This window comes from Durio zibethinus, chromosome 6 (assembly GCF_047325235.1).
Source record: "Durio zibethinus cultivar Kanyao isolate XHJ-2024 chromosome 6, ASM4732523v1, whole genome shotgun sequence".
In the NCBI taxonomy this organism is placed as follows: domain Eukaryota; kingdom Viridiplantae; phylum Streptophyta; class Magnoliopsida; order Malvales; family Malvaceae; genus Durio; species Durio zibethinus.
The window spans coordinates 26761606-26778821 of NC_143167.1; the positions used below are offsets into that span (position 1 = coordinate 26761606).

Below are 17216 nucleotides of genomic sequence, written 5' to 3' on the forward strand. Positions count from 1 at the left end.
AATTCAATCCGTGAATATCTCTAATATTTTAATACTTAAAATAGAGGCAAAAACTTATTTTGATACCTATATATGGTCAAATAGAATAGGTTATTGCTTTCTACAAATATTCTAAGCATTTGGTCTAAACGTAAAGATAGGACTTTAATGCCAATGAAAACTTAGCTTAATTTAGCGATAAGAAAGAGATTTTAAAATTTAAAGTTTTATTTGGAAAGAATGATAAAAAGATATAAGGATGAAAAAATTTGTTAATTTAATAATTAAAATTTATAATCATTTTCTTACATTAAAATTTATAACCATTTTCTTACTTTATAACTTAATCATTTTTTTTTTTAAATTGAAGCAGAAGAAAATGAGTACAAATCATAGCCATGCAATCAAGTCTTGGTCACAAAACACATCTTGCTTTGCAAGAGCAATATAACTAAATCATTAGATTAACAAATTTTTTATGTTCACCTCTTTTTATTCTTCTTATCAAGTAAATCCTAAAGTTCTAAATTCAAATCTCACTATATGTGAATTTGGTTCTAGTTATTTTTTAATTTATTAGTTAGTTTATTTGTTTGTTTATTCAGAAATTTTATATATATATATATAGATATAATACTTGATTATAATTATAACTTGTAATTTTTTTAAAAGAATATGTCTTTGACAAATTAATTAGTGGTACTATAATTAAACTAATTTGCTTTTTATAACATAATTAAGTAGGTTTTTCTTTTGGCCAAGATAATTAACTACGTTGAGGCATTAAATTCTTGAACTCTTTTGTTTTTCTATCCTTTTCAGTACTAACGATGGAAATAAAAATGTGGGAGCAAAAGAGAAAGGACATGGAAGATCATAGTCATAGCACAGCAACAATGTGGGCTCCAACAACTTGCATATATCTTCAAGATCCTAACCCTAGATATGCAATGCTTTTATATATTAATCTACCATTCCGTCGATTTAAAGTTCCTTAGATTCCTTGCGTATTCAAATACTATGATTAAAAGTGATAAATTTAATATGATATGATACGAAATTATATGATTTAAAATTTTAATAAAAATTTTATGTGAATTTGATAAAAATAAAAATAAAATGTATTTTATTTTAGACATGTCAACAAAAAATTGTGATAAAAATTTTTTAAGTTTTACACATTTTTAAACAACATAAATATACTCAAATATATAAAGTATTAAATCTAATTATGATTCATTGTCATTCTTCGTATCTTCATTTCTCAATTGTCTCTACTCCTTTGTCTCTTTGGTGTCCATGCCACGACTCCTTGCATGCTATGTATTTTCATGGAAGGAATTTATGAGTAAGACTTTTCTAGTTTTCTGTGACTACCAAACTTTGCATTAAATTACTAACATTTTGAAACACGCATAGAAACCCTAACTAATTAATAAAACCCTAGAGAACAAATATGTAAGTAATTTCCTTGTTCAAAAAAGAGTATTGAAAAATACTTTACTTGAGTAAAGTGGACATAATTCCTTTTTATCACATGGGTACTTAAAAGTACTTAAAGATTATATATATTATAACTAGATTATAACTCGTGCGATACACGAAATAATTTTATTTATTTAATATGAATATATATAAATTATTTTTTAAAAATTATATTCAAATCTTTAAAACTCATAACATATATAAAATTTATATATATTAACTTGTCATTAAAAAATAAACTTTTTAAAAGCAGCAAAAAAAAAAATATGTCTTTCCTTTGGATATTTTTGTTTACAATAATATTTATACACTTGTAAAATTATATCAAATAAAAATAAATTATGTCTTTTTAAAAAATATATATATATATTATTGAATGATAAATTAAATAATAAAAGAAGTATTAACACATTTTTACTTTAGTAATCTTGACTAAATTATTATACAAAATATGAAAAATATTAGAAAGTAGGTGAAAAAAGAAAAAATCAATTGAAAAAAATATTATTTTTCACAAAAATGAAACTTTAATAACAATAAAATATATCTTAGAAAAATTTATAGACAAAAAACAATTCAAAAGTAATAGAATATACCTTAAAAAAAAGTTACTGAAAAATAAAAAAATATATATGTATAACACATTATATTTGCAGTCTTAAATTTATAGAAGAATTTTTTAGTGACAATTAGGATTAAATAGAAATTTTCTAAATTAATTTTTTAAAATTTAAAATAGATATAATAAGTGATAAAGATAATATTAAATGTTTTGCATTTATTTGAAATATAAATTTGATAATTAGAGTTCAAATGGATATAATCATTTTGATAATCTTATTATTTAAAGATTTAAGATGAAAATTTTTTTAATTTTCAAAATCTTACATAAAATTTCTTGAATTTTTAATATTTTACGTAAATTTTTTAAAAAGATAATTTTTTAAATCAAGATAAAAAAAGATTATTAAAAGATTTGGATAAATTTAATCTTTGTAATCTTTAAATATTTTTGAAAGATTTTGTTAATTAAATAATTTTTTAAATAAGGTTATTTGGTAAACAACTAAAATTATTTATTAAAAAAATAAAATCCATATTTCATATTTTTAATTTTAGAATATATATCTCTAAATTGATTTTATTTGTAATTATAATTCAAATAATTTTAATATTTGAATAAATTTAAAATTATCTAATTTGTAATTAAAAAATTATCTTATTTTTTAAAAAACTATCTTATATGTCATTTAAGATAATTGTTCATATAAGCATTTATGTGACAAAGCTATTTATGTATATTATTATAATATATATATATATATATATTAGATTTGAAGCTTCAACTAAGAAATTTTATATTTGAATTTTGAAATATATTTATTATTTTGCGATCAATGGTGATGGATTTAAGGTTTTTTTTAAGTATTCATTTATAATATATATAAAAAAATCAATAAATTTATTAATTTTATCTATGAAAAGAATGTATAGCAGAAAATTTTGGGTTATTAAATTTTCTTGTTTTTCACTTTTTTAGCTTTTTAAGAAAAAATTTTAAAAGTGTTTAGAAAAAAATTTATTTTTTAGTTTTCGAAGATGGTCATGGACACTCCATCTGTCCATTAATTTGAATCCACTCCTGACGATCAGGGCTAATTCCCTCTCTAATGATCAAACCTGATTGACCATGATTGATAAGAAAATTAAAATTTTTTAATCAACTAAACTAATCCTAGTGCGTGAATTTTAAAAATTTAATTAAGATAAGATCAGAACTGAAATAATATCTTTTGTAACTCAGAGTATACATACTCAAAAAAAAAAAAAAATCAAATACAATGATTTCATTCCCTTATTCAGCTCTGCTGCCATTTGTACTTAGTGGATAGTTTCAAAGGAAAAAAAAAAGGCATAGTCAAGGAGCTAGCCATACATAATCACTCACCAGCCACGAAGCTAGTGTGCATGTTCATCAAGTCGGTTGATAATGTAAGGGGGGAAAAAAGAAGGAAATGGTGACACATTGACATGCTGACTCATTGTATATATCTAGACCACGTTGGCAAGTTTCATCCATCATCTGGCAAATTTCTCAGCCAGTTGGCGCCGCACTTTTACAAGCACCTCTCCCACTTTGTCCCAATCGTCTCATCTCTGATTAAGTAAAAATGTTTGATTCCCTTAGCATTTGGTTTAATCCCTGTTGAATGATTTGTTCAAAGAATAGGAAACGAAGCAAGTATTAGCTATTTTGATAGGGAAAAATGGGAGAGCAATTTTGAAAATCCCAATTTAGCAATCAACATGAAAGACATATTATTCTTGACTTGATTGCTTTTCAATTATAGCTATTGTAATTATATGTTGCAGGTCGACCCAGATTTGCAAAACTTAAATTGAAGAACACATGTTTCTTGAAAATAGATAAATTGGTATATATGCATATATATTTTCTTGTCTCCAAATAACTTTTTTTTTTTTTTTTTGCATTTGTATTTGCATTGACTACCCTCAAACTTCCTTCTATATTTAATGAAACAAACTGTCCTAAGAATAAACTTAAGTTTTGCATTTAATTTTGTACAAGAAACTACAGTTATAATTAATTAGGTAATTAATAACACTCAAAACTCACTAGGTCCACGTCTATCTTGTTTGGTATTTACATAATAATAAGATTAATTTTTTAAAATATAATTATGCAACATAATTTAAATGAAAGTAAATTATATACTTTGATAAGAAAAAATTGTTTCATATAAATCCTTTTTCAATGTATTTAACTACATATGAATAAAAAATAAATTAGTGCATTTAATGAAATTTGTTGAACAAGTATAACATGTCAATTATCTTAATTATTTCTATAATTATTAAATATTATTAATATATAATGTATGATATATTGATAGAGTATTAAATTCTTAATTCGAATATATCATTATTCAATTTTTGTAATCCAAATACCAAAAAACACATATAATAATCATTACAGAGGACTAGATTTTTAGAGATTTCTTCACGTTTAGCAATATTTATAAACATCATTAAAATATTAGCGACGTTTATTAAGAATGTCACTAAGAGTGTCGCCTATAACTACGTCAGGGAAAATAATGGTGTTTTTAGAAAAACGCCACTAACTTAGCCGCATTTTTATCATAAAACACCGTTAAATTTAACAGCGTTTATAGTAAAAAATGCCTTAAATTTAGTTGCATTTATAGTAAAAAAAACTGTTATATTTTAGCATTTAGCGACGTTTTTAGGCACAAACGTCACTAAATTAATATTTTTATTTTTTTATTTTTAAATATTGATTATTATCATTAAATAAAAAAATATTAAAAGAAATAAAAATGAACTTAAATTCATAAACTGAATATTATAAATACATAATTTATTCCAATATGGATGGAACACAAAGTTTAATACATATAACAACATTCAAATTATTTTAATACATTAACCAAAAATCTAAAAGGAACAGAGATATCATCAACAAAAAATTTATATAAATTTTAATCGAATATTCATACATCTAGAAACTTACAGTGTAACAGAAGAAGATTAAGCATGTGACAAATACTTTACCTTGCAGTATTCACAAATGACCATAGATCTTTTTTTTTTTTTGGTTCTCTACTGTTGTTGATGGTTTTCATGCATAACGAATCCTTTCAAGTAAGATTAAGTCGTTTCATCAAATATCATAATCTGAAAAAACAAACAAAATAAATGCCAAGATGAGATGAAAAAAAAGAACATAATAGACTATTCCAGAATGGTTTTCTAAGGATATCTTGAATGAATCAATAAATTAATGTTAACAAGTAACAATTTTTTAATAATTTTAAAAATATTATGTTGAAAAAAAAAACTAAACCTAAAATTTCATTCGTGTTTGTAACTAAATTCAACGTTCAATTTCAAGTTTTTAAGAGAAAAACCCCCTTTTTTTTTTTACTTTTTGTTTCTATCTTGAATTTTTTTTATCAACCAAACAAAACCAAACTCAAAACTGCAATAACAAAATAAATTAGTAAAAAAAAAAAAAGAATGGCCAAACACTGAAAATTATCAATGTTAAAATATAGCTTACCATTGGAGCTAGAACAGCGGCAAAAAGGCAACAAATCAGATAAAAAATTTAAGGATTTGACCCAACAAATCAGATAAAAAGTTTAGAGATTTTACCCAAAATACAAGAAAGCTAACTTAAAATTTGCAAAAAACGAAAGGAAAAAAAAATAAAAATTAACCACAAAATAATTGAAACTTAGGTAAAAAAATGAGAAGAATGCAACCTAAAATGAGCAAAAATGAAAAAAAAAAAAAAAAAGAGTAGGAGAAAGAAAAGCATAAAGGGGATCTCGCGGGTTTGAAATATAAAGAAAATTTAGCAGCAGGAGAATCTAATTATTCAAAGTATTTTTTTGTCAAAACACATTCAATAATCCCCTATAATTTTTTTTTAGATTATTTAAGGCATTTCTGATAAAAAATATCTTCAATAATCCCTTTCAATTAAAATTTGAAGAGGATTATTTAAGGTATTTTTGGTCAAAAACGCCTTTAATAATCTCTTACAAAAAATTGAATGGGGTTATTCAAGACGTCTCAAGCCAAAAACGCTTTTAATAATCTCTTTCAATTTTTTTTTGGATTATTCAAGGTGTTTCTGACCAAAAACGCCTTAAATAATTTCCTTTCATTTTTTTTTTGGATTATTCAAGGTGTTTTTTATCAAAAATATTTTCAGTAATCTCCTCTCATTTTTTAGAGGATTATTCAATAGGTTTTTGGCAAAAAATCTCTCCAATAATTCTATTCAATTAAAAATTAAAAATGATTATTCAACACGTTTTTAACCAAAAATGCCTTTAATAATCCCCTCTAATTTTTTTTTGAAATTATTCAAGTAATTTTTTAGGCAAAAGAGCCTTGAATAATCTCCTTCTTTTTTTTTTTAGATTATTCAAGGTGTTTTCTGTCAAAACGTTTTTAATAATCTCCTCCAATTTTTTGAAGATTATTCAAGACATTTTTAGTCATAAAATACTTTGAATAATCTTTACAAAAAATTAAATAAGGTTATTTAAGGCGTTTCTGCAAAAAACACCTTAAATAATCCTCAATGGATTATTGAAGATTTTTTTACTAAAAAACACCTTGAATAATCTCTAAAAAAAAAATTAGAATAAATTATTGAAAATATTTTTGCCCAAAAATACTTTCAATAAAAATTGAAGAAGATTATTTAAGGTATTTTTTACTAAAAATGTTTTCAATAACTTCAAAAAATACCTTATTTTTAGCAATATTTACATAAATACCATAAAATTTATAAAAATTAAAGCATATAGTGACGTTTAGGTCAACAAATGTCACAAAAATATATTTTATAACAAAAGAAACCAATTAATAAGGATCACAAAATAAAATAAAATAAAAACCCATGACAATGCTCAACTATCTATATAATATATAAATTTTATGAAAAAACGAGGTCAATCAAGATGACTTGAGCTAGGTAACAAAAGTATTCGAAATAGTCAAAGCTCCAAATTTGACTCCATAGTAGACAAATGTAACTTGAATACCATTAAGCCAAATCCAATTGGCAAATCAATACTTTTTTTATTTATAAAAAAGTCATAATCTAATAATAAAAAATTATAAATATTAAAATTTGAATTCTAAACATATTAAATATCACTTTTTATTTTTTATTTTTTGATAAAAGAAATTATAAATATTTATTGAATCGAAAAAAAAATTATAAATATTAAAATTTGAATCTTATATATGTTGAATGTCACATTTAGTGATTATATAAATCAATAAGAATTTAACTTTTTATTATAACTTCAAAATCAATTTTAAAAATGCCTTTGTTTAGGTTGGTAGTCAAAATATATAGTACATTGTTTTTTACTTTTGACAACCTTAATTTGCATTGTCAATGGTAAAAATTTCTTAAAAAATAATAATAATAATAATAAAAGATGACAAGATAATATGATGTTGACAACTATTTAACTTCCCATCTCTATGAACAAGCATTGTAATTTTATAGTTTTCCAAGCAATTGTCAATCAGTTTGAGTTCTACATATAAACTATGTATGAATTAGAATTATGCTAATAATTTACCTTCAAAATTAATCTTAAGTTAACAAAATGAATGTTAGCACTCCCAAAAAAAGTTAAGATGCGAATCTCACCAGTTTAAATGCTTTGTTTAATCATATTCATGGAAACAACTTCAACTGATGATAAACAAGGAGGCAAACAATGCACTATATCGAAAGTAAATTTCACTAATGTTCATTAAACTATTATCCAAATTTCATTTAAGTTATTGAATTTTAATTTATTATTATAAGGTCATTAAAGTTTATTAAATGTGCCAAAATTTAATCATCTTAACAAATTTCATCCAAAGACTAATAAAAAAAATAACATGGTTATCATATCATAAATTATATCATCAACCACATTAATTAATTAGATTTATATAATTTCATGAAAGATTATAAATTATCACTTAATTCGCAAATAGGTTATTAAAAATTAATTTATTACTATAAAATTACTAAAATTTATTAAGTATACCAGTATGAACCCTATAGTTGAAATATAAACAAATCTCTTTATCTTTCTCTTCTCCCCGAGTGCAAAGCAATTTCTGACCCCAAACGCAGTTTGAAACTGTGAATGCGGTGGAAAGGCAAGTTCACAACATTAAGACTTCGTTTGGTTGATTTTTTTTAATTTTTTAACAAAAAAAGATAGAAAAAATTTTAAACAAGAAACAAATAAAACCTAAATAATAAAAAAGAAAGTGGCAAATATAAATCAATATAAATGTATTTATATCTCCTGCTTGCTCATTTGCCTACTGGAATTGCAATCCAAAAAAAAAACAAGAACTCTGCGAAGAGAAGTTGAGAAGAAACAACCTTGAGACAGAACAAATCCTTTTCCTTAACCTTCACGCCTCCATTAACACCTCTTCCCTTCGTTTTCTCTCTCTCTCTCTTACAGGTAAAATTAATTACTACTTACAATTTTTTTTTGCACTTCCCATATTTTCTCTTCCCACCTCTCACTTCTCATAAAAACCTTCTATTTCTCTTGCTTTTCTCTGCATTGAAATCCCTCAGTTCTCACCCCCCCATGTCTTGTTTTTTTCTTCCCACTGACTCCTGCTTTTCTTTCTCTCTCCTGAGTCCTAGGTGCTTTTCCTTCCTCCCTCTTTAAAACTCCTCCTCTTCCACAAAAGATTTTTCTCAGGTAGCAAAAAAAAAAGTGGGAAAACAGGGGGGAAAGAAAACAGAGCTTTACAGAGTGAAAAGAACAGGGGAACTAAAAAGAAACTACAGAGGTTTTTCGCTGTTTCTTTTTAAGCTTTCTTTCACTATCTTTCTTTCTTTTTTTTTTGGTTCTCTTCTTCTTTTCCAATATCGTTCTTGTATTGTCTAAACATGGGTTATTGTAAGGATCAAGAAGAACATCATCAGAATAAAGCAAAGTGTGTTTTGGTTCATGGGCCTATCATTGTAGGTGCAGGACCATCTGGTCTTGCAACATCAGCTTGTCTTACTCAGCAAGGTGTGCCTTCTCTTATTCTTGAGAAAAGTGACTGCATAGCATCTCTATGGCAGCATCGAACTTATGATCGTCTCAAACTCCATCTTCCCAAACAGTTTTGTGAATTACCACTCCTTGGTTTCCCTTGTAATTTCCCAAAGTACCCGACCAAGCACCAGTTTATCTCTTACATGGAATCCTATGCTTCACATTTCTCAATCCACCCTACGTTCAAGCAAGCTGTGCAAAGTGCAGAGTTTGATTATGTTCTGCGGTTTTGGAGGGTTAAAACTCAAGACTGTGAGTACATTTCAAGGTGGCTTATTGTTGCTACCGGTGAAAATGCTGAACCTATAATACCTGATATATCTGGGATTGACAAGTTCAAGGGTCCTGTTGTTCATACCAGTTTGTACGAGTCTGGTTCTGAGTTTAAAAACCAAAAGGTTTTGGTTATTGGATGTGGCAATTCTGGCATGGAAGTCAGCTTGGACCTTTGTCGATACAATGCAATCCCTCATATGGTTGTTAGAAACACAGTATGTTCATTTAATTTTATATCAGGCTCCTTTAACTCCTCTTTTAAATTTGCAGTGTTAGGCTTTTGACTTTTTAATCATCTGGACTTCAATGTAAAGATATTCTAATTTATACTTTGAATCTTTTTTCATTGTTGCTCATATCTTTGTCTGTTTGATTTTTTCACAGGTGCATGTATTACCTAGGGAGATGTTTGGTTTCTCAACATTTGGTATAGCCATGGCACTTCTCAAATGGTTCCCTTTAAGGCTGGTAGATAAATTCCTGTTGCTGGTAGCCAACTTCACCTTAGGCAACACAGAAAAAATAGGTCTTCGGCGGCCAAAAACTGGTCCAATTGAGCTCAAGAATGTCACCGGAAAGACTCCGGTGCTCGATGTTGGTGCATTATCACGGATAAAATCTGGTAAAATTAAGGTAATCCCAAGTAACCAAATAGACAACCTCATGTTCAATCAATCACATATGTTCGTGCTTTGCTATAAACCCTTTGTTTTTTCAATATCGTTAGTTGATGTTGTTAGGTATTTCAGGTGATGGAAGGTGTGAAAGAGATAACAAGAAATGGAGCAAAGTTTGTGGACGGACAAGAAAAGGAGATCGATTCAATAATCTTGGCAACTGGGTACAAAAGCAATGTGCCTACTTGGCTCAAGGTAAGAAGCAATGAGCTGTTACAGTTTCATTAGTTTTTAGTTCTATCTTATTATGAATCACACATCACTTTCTGCCTTTGGACACATTGCATTGAGGCCACAAGTCCACAAATCTCTTCTTTTTTATCTCCATGCAAAAAAGCACAAAATCAGTTAACCTCTGTTTGGGGGGTCATTCCACTTTTTTCTTAAAAATATATAATATAATAAGTCTAAACCTTAATTTAACTGATTCATGTCATCACTCGTAAAAGATAGCATCTAACGTATTTGGATTTATTAGCAAAAAGAATCTGAATTCGAATCTCAATATATGCCATCCATTTTCATTATTCTCAGCTACGATCTCTTGGGAAAAATATATATAATACAAATATCCAATTCTTTTATTAGGGTTTAGGGGGGAAAATCAAATTCTCTGTGGGGTTGATATGTGTAACTATCATGAAGTACTGTGTTTTTTTAGGATTCATTTGCCTAAACCAAGGGAAAAAGCCTAGAAAATTCCCTGAATGGCCTTTTTCTAGAAAAGAGATCAATTCAGAGCATGGGTTCTGGATGTTATGATTTTTTTCCTAGCATTTTCTACTCTTTTTTCGTCAATTCTTTTGGTCCCAATTATTGATTAGTTATTTTTTATAAAAAAAAAAAAAAAAAAAGAGTTGATTTTATTAGTAGTTGAAGTAACTTTTTTGCCCTTATTTGAAATATAGGGATGTGATTTTTTCACCAAAGATGGCATGCCTAAAACGCCGTTTCCTAACGGATGGAAAGCAGAGAAGGGATTGTACACAGTTGGGTTTACAAGAAGAGGGCTCCTCGGAACGGCTTCTGACGCCGTTAAGATTGCTAAGGACATTGCTGAACAATGGAGGACAATCAAAGACTGTAACGACATTAACAGCTGTAATTCTCATGTTATCCTTCTCAAGGAAATGTGAGTCAGTTAAAAAAAATATAAATGTGAATTTACCGTGGGTGACTTTTTCCTGGATGGGTTTTTTAGGCCCTCTTTTTAGAATATTGTAAATGCACCAATTTTGTTATGAGGGGTTTTGCATCCATCCTTTTACCTCTTATGATAATGTAAGTTTGTTAAACTTGTAGAAAATAATTTCATAAATGGAATGTGCTTTCCTTTTAATATTTATTGAAAAAGTTGTCTTTGAAATTGTAATATTGCTGTGATTTTGGTACCCCATGTATGTATAAATAGAACAAAAGAAAAAAGTTTTATTCCCTTCCCTTTTGGAAAAATACCCATCAAACATTCTCTAGTCAAGTAGTCAAGGGCCTAGGAGAAACTTGTAAAATTGGATGCAAAAATCGTATGGAAAGAACAAAGATCATATGATAGATACAAATGATAGATACAAGTTTGTTTCAGAACATATGGAAGAAATTTTAACCCTTTTTTTATCTAAAAATATTTTTTTGTCATTATTATTTCACAAATCTTATTTATAATTTGTTTGGATATCCCTCGTGACGAAATTCACATATATAGCAAAGATGTTAATGGCATCACGAAGAACGGAAATTAAAAATTTTAAAAAAAATTTTGGATATTTTTAAAATTTTTTTAAATATTTTTTCGTAAACAAATTTAATAAATTTATTGATAATTTTTTATATATTATAGGTTAATATTTAAAAAAAAAAAATTAATCTATCACTATCTAAGAGGAACGATTCCTATCATATTAAAGAACTTAAATCGTATTGAGCAGATTTTCTACCCACATTCAAACGATTTCTTTAATGTATCTTAAAATTTAAAACTCAAAAATTTATAAATAAAAACAATTTGAAAATAGCCCTTTATTATACGCATCTTATTCTAGTATGAGTATAAGCAATAACATGTCCATATTCTTTTTATAAAAAAAAATTTAAAAATAAATTATTTAATCTTTCAAATTAAAATAAAATATATCATATTTAATAATTTAAAATAAATAATTATAAATCATACATTCGATATAATTTTAATAAATAATAATTAATAAAAATTTAAATTTAAAATTTATTTATAAAAAAATGATTCTATCTTATTAAACTAATCACTTATTAATATAACATATCTATATATATTTGCATGGAATTGAAACAATCAAAAAGCCTTGTTGTGTATGGAGTGCATTCCATCAAGTACATATGGATGTTAAAAAGCATGCGAAGAAAGTAGAAGGCAGGAAAAGTTCTGTCTAAACCTATTAGTATTAATTTATTATAGAACCTAAAAATGCCTTATTAATTAGATGTAAAGGATTGACCGACTTTCTTGCTTTAGCTTTAACTACATTAGTCCTTAGATGGTGCCCTTCATTATTAGTAGTAGTAGTTATTGAGATTGATTGTTTGAGTATTGGTTTTATTTTTTCCCTCCGTCAAAAAGCTACCATCAAAGTTAACTTTTTCAAATGTTTTCTTGCAAAGGTATGCATAGGATCTTTATTGATTTAGGGTCTTATCTAAAAAGATTTTCATAGCTGTCATAGTTACATTTTATGATTTAAAAATGTTAATTTTATTTATATTTGATAAAATTTTTTTAATTTTTTATCTAAATAAAATAAAGATAAATATTAAAATTTAAAAATAGTAATATGAATGAATATAATTTTAAATTTTTTTATCAAGTATAAAGATAAAAATGATTAATATAGTACTTGTATCATACTTTATATATTTATATATATTTATTAAATAATTTTTTTTATTAAATAATATAAATTATTATTTTAAATTAATTAAAACTAATATATTTTTATTGTTAAAATATATATTAATATATATTTATAAAATATTACATAAATGTGAAAAATAAAAATAAAAAAAAAACAAAAAAATAAATTTTAGTTTTAATTTTTTTAAAAAAGTTACGAGTATAAAAATTAATCATATTCATTAAATATCTAAAAAAAATAAAGATCAATATAAATTTAAAATATTCATTAAATATAATATAAAATTTTGATAAAGCAATAAAAAATATTTTACTTATCTCATATCCTACTCATTAACATATTATAACCAAAATTCTAGGATTCAATGAATAAAATGATATGCATGATACAATCAAAATTTTCACACCGCACGTTCAAATGAATTTGAACTCTTAATTTAATTTATTATAGCTACATTTGTGATAAAATTTCAAATTTTTTTAAGCAATTATAATGAAAAAAAAAAAACTAATTATTTTAACTTTTTTTTTAAAAATTCAAACAAATTCATTCAAGACAAATTAAAAGACGTATACTTTTTCTCACATGCACCTACGTTTCCAATTTTGTTTTGAACTCCCTGCTACGTTAGTCTACCTATCTATATATATATATATAGAGAGAGAGAGAGAGAGAGAGAGAGACTTCAACTATCTTAATGCTATGACATTCAAAAACCATTTGGTTTTCGTTTCTAACCTCTCTCTACTTCATCTCATTGAGGTTTGAATTCTATCTCTCTCTTGAACCATATAAACCAAAAGTCCTAAAACACAAAAAAAAAGAAAAAAACCCTCTCTATCATTCTCTAAAATTCACTATTAAACATTGACAATCTAATTGGGAAATGAAAATTCAAGATGGAAGTCAAAGGTTTTGGCTTAGAGATATTACAGTATGCGGTTGCTGCATTTAGATCTCCTATTCAAGTTAAATTTCTCTCAATTTAGTAGAGATCTTTAAAAAAAATAAAAACATAAGATTTTTTTTTGTTCATTGCACAAAATATATATGTTTTTGTTTAAAATATAAACGTATTTATATATTATTGTTTTTTGTTAGAAAATGCTGTTTTATTTTTTTAGTACAAAAGAAATGAAAGATACCACTTATAATCTTAAGAGCTTAGATCTTACAACCCCTAACATATTGGTTTTGAAATATATAGAAATAATAAGTATAATAAAGGATTTTTTTTTAATTTTATGATTTAAAATATAAAAGTATTATCCAATCCGGAAATCCTAAACTTTTAAACGGCATTAGATGGGCTTAGATAATTAGCACATGTTCAATTAAATTGCAAATAAAGAAATCATTATATATAATTAACTAGTTTTTTTAACTGGTCCCATGCACAGAGTTTTTTATTGTATTTTTTGTAATTTAAAATTTTAATTTATACTAATTTTATATTATATATAGGTAAATAAAAAAATCCATAATCATCTATAATTTGTAGTTTAAAATTACAAAAATCATCTATATATAAATTATTATTAAAGAATCTAAATAAACATTATGAAAGCTTTGAAATATGAAAGTAAAATTATATACAAATCTTAATGAGAAAGTTAATCTCTTGTTCACAATTACATACATTTTTTAAAGTATATATTATTTTAATATAAAAATTAAGATATACACATGTGATATATCATGAAAGATTTTTTCATATTTAATTTTAAAACTTTATTATGTTAAACTTTTGTGATGAAAATCTGATTGCTCTATTTTTATAAGGAAGGAAATATTGATTGTGATAAGAAATCATGAATATATATTTGATAATTATTTAATTTATAATTTTTTAAATTTTTAAAAATGTAGTTTATCCAAATTAAATTTTAAATTAAGATAAAAGAGGTTAGTATAATTTTAAATTTATATATGTGTATAATTTTAAATTAAGATAAAATATCTTTTTTATTTATTTTAAATTATAGAAAATTAAAGGTAAAAAAATTAGTAAATAATAGTGGTTCAACCTCAAATTTTATTTATTTAAATTTATGTGAATATTGATTTAAATTGTGTATAATTTTTTACGATTCATAAAATTTAGGAATTTAACATTTAAAAACGATTTGAATTGGATAAGAGTGAGTATGAGATATATCTTATTAGATTTAAATTAAGATAAATCTTATGTACTTTGAAAGACTGATAAATGTAAATTTTGAAACTTTAAAATTTTTAAAAATTTAATAATTGATTGAATAAAGTTATTTAAAACTATTATACAAGTCAATAATATAAGTTGTCAATCTAAGTGTCAACGTAAGTAAATCTTATCATATTTTTATATATGATGTAATATAATATTATATATGATACATAATTAAACGAATTCTTAGTTCAATAATATTGAAAGGGAATTAAAATTAAAAGTTTTGAATTATAATTGTAGCTTAAAAGATAAAAAAAATATTATAAATTTTGTTTTTTTTTTTAATCTACCATCATATATAAATATATATATATATATTATATTACAATTTACATAATTACTGAATAACAACTACTGACGTGGATGTTTAGGTGGACAGTTTATTTTTTTGACACGTAAAATAATTTCTAAAACTATATATTATGACAACACATAATATATTTATTAATTTTAAATTATTTATAAAAATATATTTTAAAATTTATTAAATTATCTAAATTTTTAAATTTTATTCAAAAACCAATTTAAATTTAATGAAATTTCTTTATCTTGTACATCACTTCATCTTAATTTAAAATCAAATTTAAAGTAATTTATCTTTTATAATTTATCTGTAGTTAACATGAATATTTAAATTTATCACCAATTTAAAAAATGTTATTTAATATCTTTAATATTTTTTATCAATAAGCCTTACATTATCTTCAGTTTTTAAATATTTCACAATTGAAATGTGAAAAAAAAATATATAAATACAACAACAACTTAAGAAAAAAAATTTCTGTACATCTAGTTTTTTCGGTACATTACCTCATCTCAATTTAAAACTAATTTTAAAATAATTTATTTTTTTAAATTTATTTATAGTTAATATGAGTATTTAAATTTATCACAACTTTTAAAAATATTATTTAATATCTTTAATATTTTTTATAAATAATCATTGTATTATCTTTAACTTTTAAATATATTTCACAAAAAAAATGAAAAAAATATAAACACCATAACAACTTCAAGAAAACCCTAATTGTTGGTAATTCTTAGTTATATAGCTTCCCCAATATCCTACTGAGCTAAATGTATTTTTTTTCTTACTATTAATTTGGTCTATCTTTTTATTAGTCTATTATTACTATAAGAACTAACATGCCTTTTTTTATGATAAGTATTATTCACTCCCTTACGTGGGATTTTTTTTTTCAAATTAGCTGTAATATATATTTTTTAAAACTACAAAAACACATATATTTGTATATTTTTATCTATGCTATCAGTAGACTTCTTATTTTTTTACGAATTATTTACTCAATTAGGTAATATATTTTATCTTTTAACTGATTACTTATTCAATATTCTTTATTCGTATAAAATAAAAATGATGTTCTGATTAATTGATATAGTAAAATTATATGCCCTAAATAAAAACTTATATATTAGTTATACATTCAAAGAGTAAATAATTTCTCAATTCATATCCTCATTTTGAAACATAAGATATAATTTCAAATCAGGAGATTATTATTCATAAAAAATAAAATTAAAAATAAATAATTTAATGATAATTTTATCAATAGTATTAATTTCCTATTCATTTATATCTTAACTTAAAAAAAATCAAGACTGTAAAAGATTCATCAAGATTCTTGAAAAAAAAAAATATGAATCTTATGATAACTATGTAATTATAGAATAAAGAATTTTTTAGAGCCATTGGCATAATTTAAAAATAAAATATTATTTTATTATAATTTGATATTTTAATTATATTATTTATATGTTATATATATTTTAAATATGTAAATAATTTAATAATTTTTATTTTTATTTTTATTTAAATTTAAATAAGATAAAAATAATTTATATATCATACGAATAGTCACTTAGTCCATCTATAAAATAAAAAATCTTTTAATTATTATTTAAGAAAAAAAGAGAGTACAGCTAACTTTCCTAGTACTGCCATGTGGATGACGTGTAGTCCTTGGGTCTTTTGCTAAAAATGGATATGAAAATGAAACTGAAAAAATAGCATGCGGATTCCCTCTCCCCTTGGAAGCTT

The 17216-nt window shown here is 24.2% G+C and overlaps 1 protein-coding gene across 1 annotated transcript; it reads left to right on the forward strand.

Annotated features, from left to right (window-relative positions):
- Nucleotides 1-8358: 8358 nt before the first annotated feature.
- On the forward strand, nucleotides 8359-11402 carry LOC111285374 (putative indole-3-pyruvate monooxygenase YUCCA4). Its single transcript, XM_022874796.2, has 4 exons — nucleotides 8359-9601; nucleotides 9771-10019; nucleotides 10136-10258; nucleotides 10972-11402. The coding sequence occupies exons 1-4, from the start codon at nucleotides 8957-8959 to the stop codon at nucleotides 11197-11199; spliced, it is 1245 nt and encodes a 414-aa protein (XP_022730531.2). The 5' UTR covers nucleotides 8359-8956; the 3' UTR covers nucleotides 11200-11402.
- Nucleotides 11403-17216: the final 5814 nt, after the last annotated feature.

What these genes read in the sequence shown, in the direction of transcription:
- LOC111285374 (XM_022874796.2), top strand. Translation starts at nt 8,957, where the DNA reads ATGGGTTATTGTAAGGATCAAGAAGAACATCATCAGAATAAAGCAAAG. An exon ending in ATATGGTTGTTAGAAACACA is followed by an intron (nt 9,602 to 9,770) that starts GTATGTTCATTT and finishes ATTTTTTCACAG; the next exon opens with GTGCATGTATTACCTAGGGA. An exon ending in ATGTGCCTACTTGGCTCAAG is followed by an intron (nt 10,259 to 10,971) that starts GTAAGAAGCAAT and finishes TTTGAAATATAG; the next exon opens with GGATGTGATTTTTTCACCAA.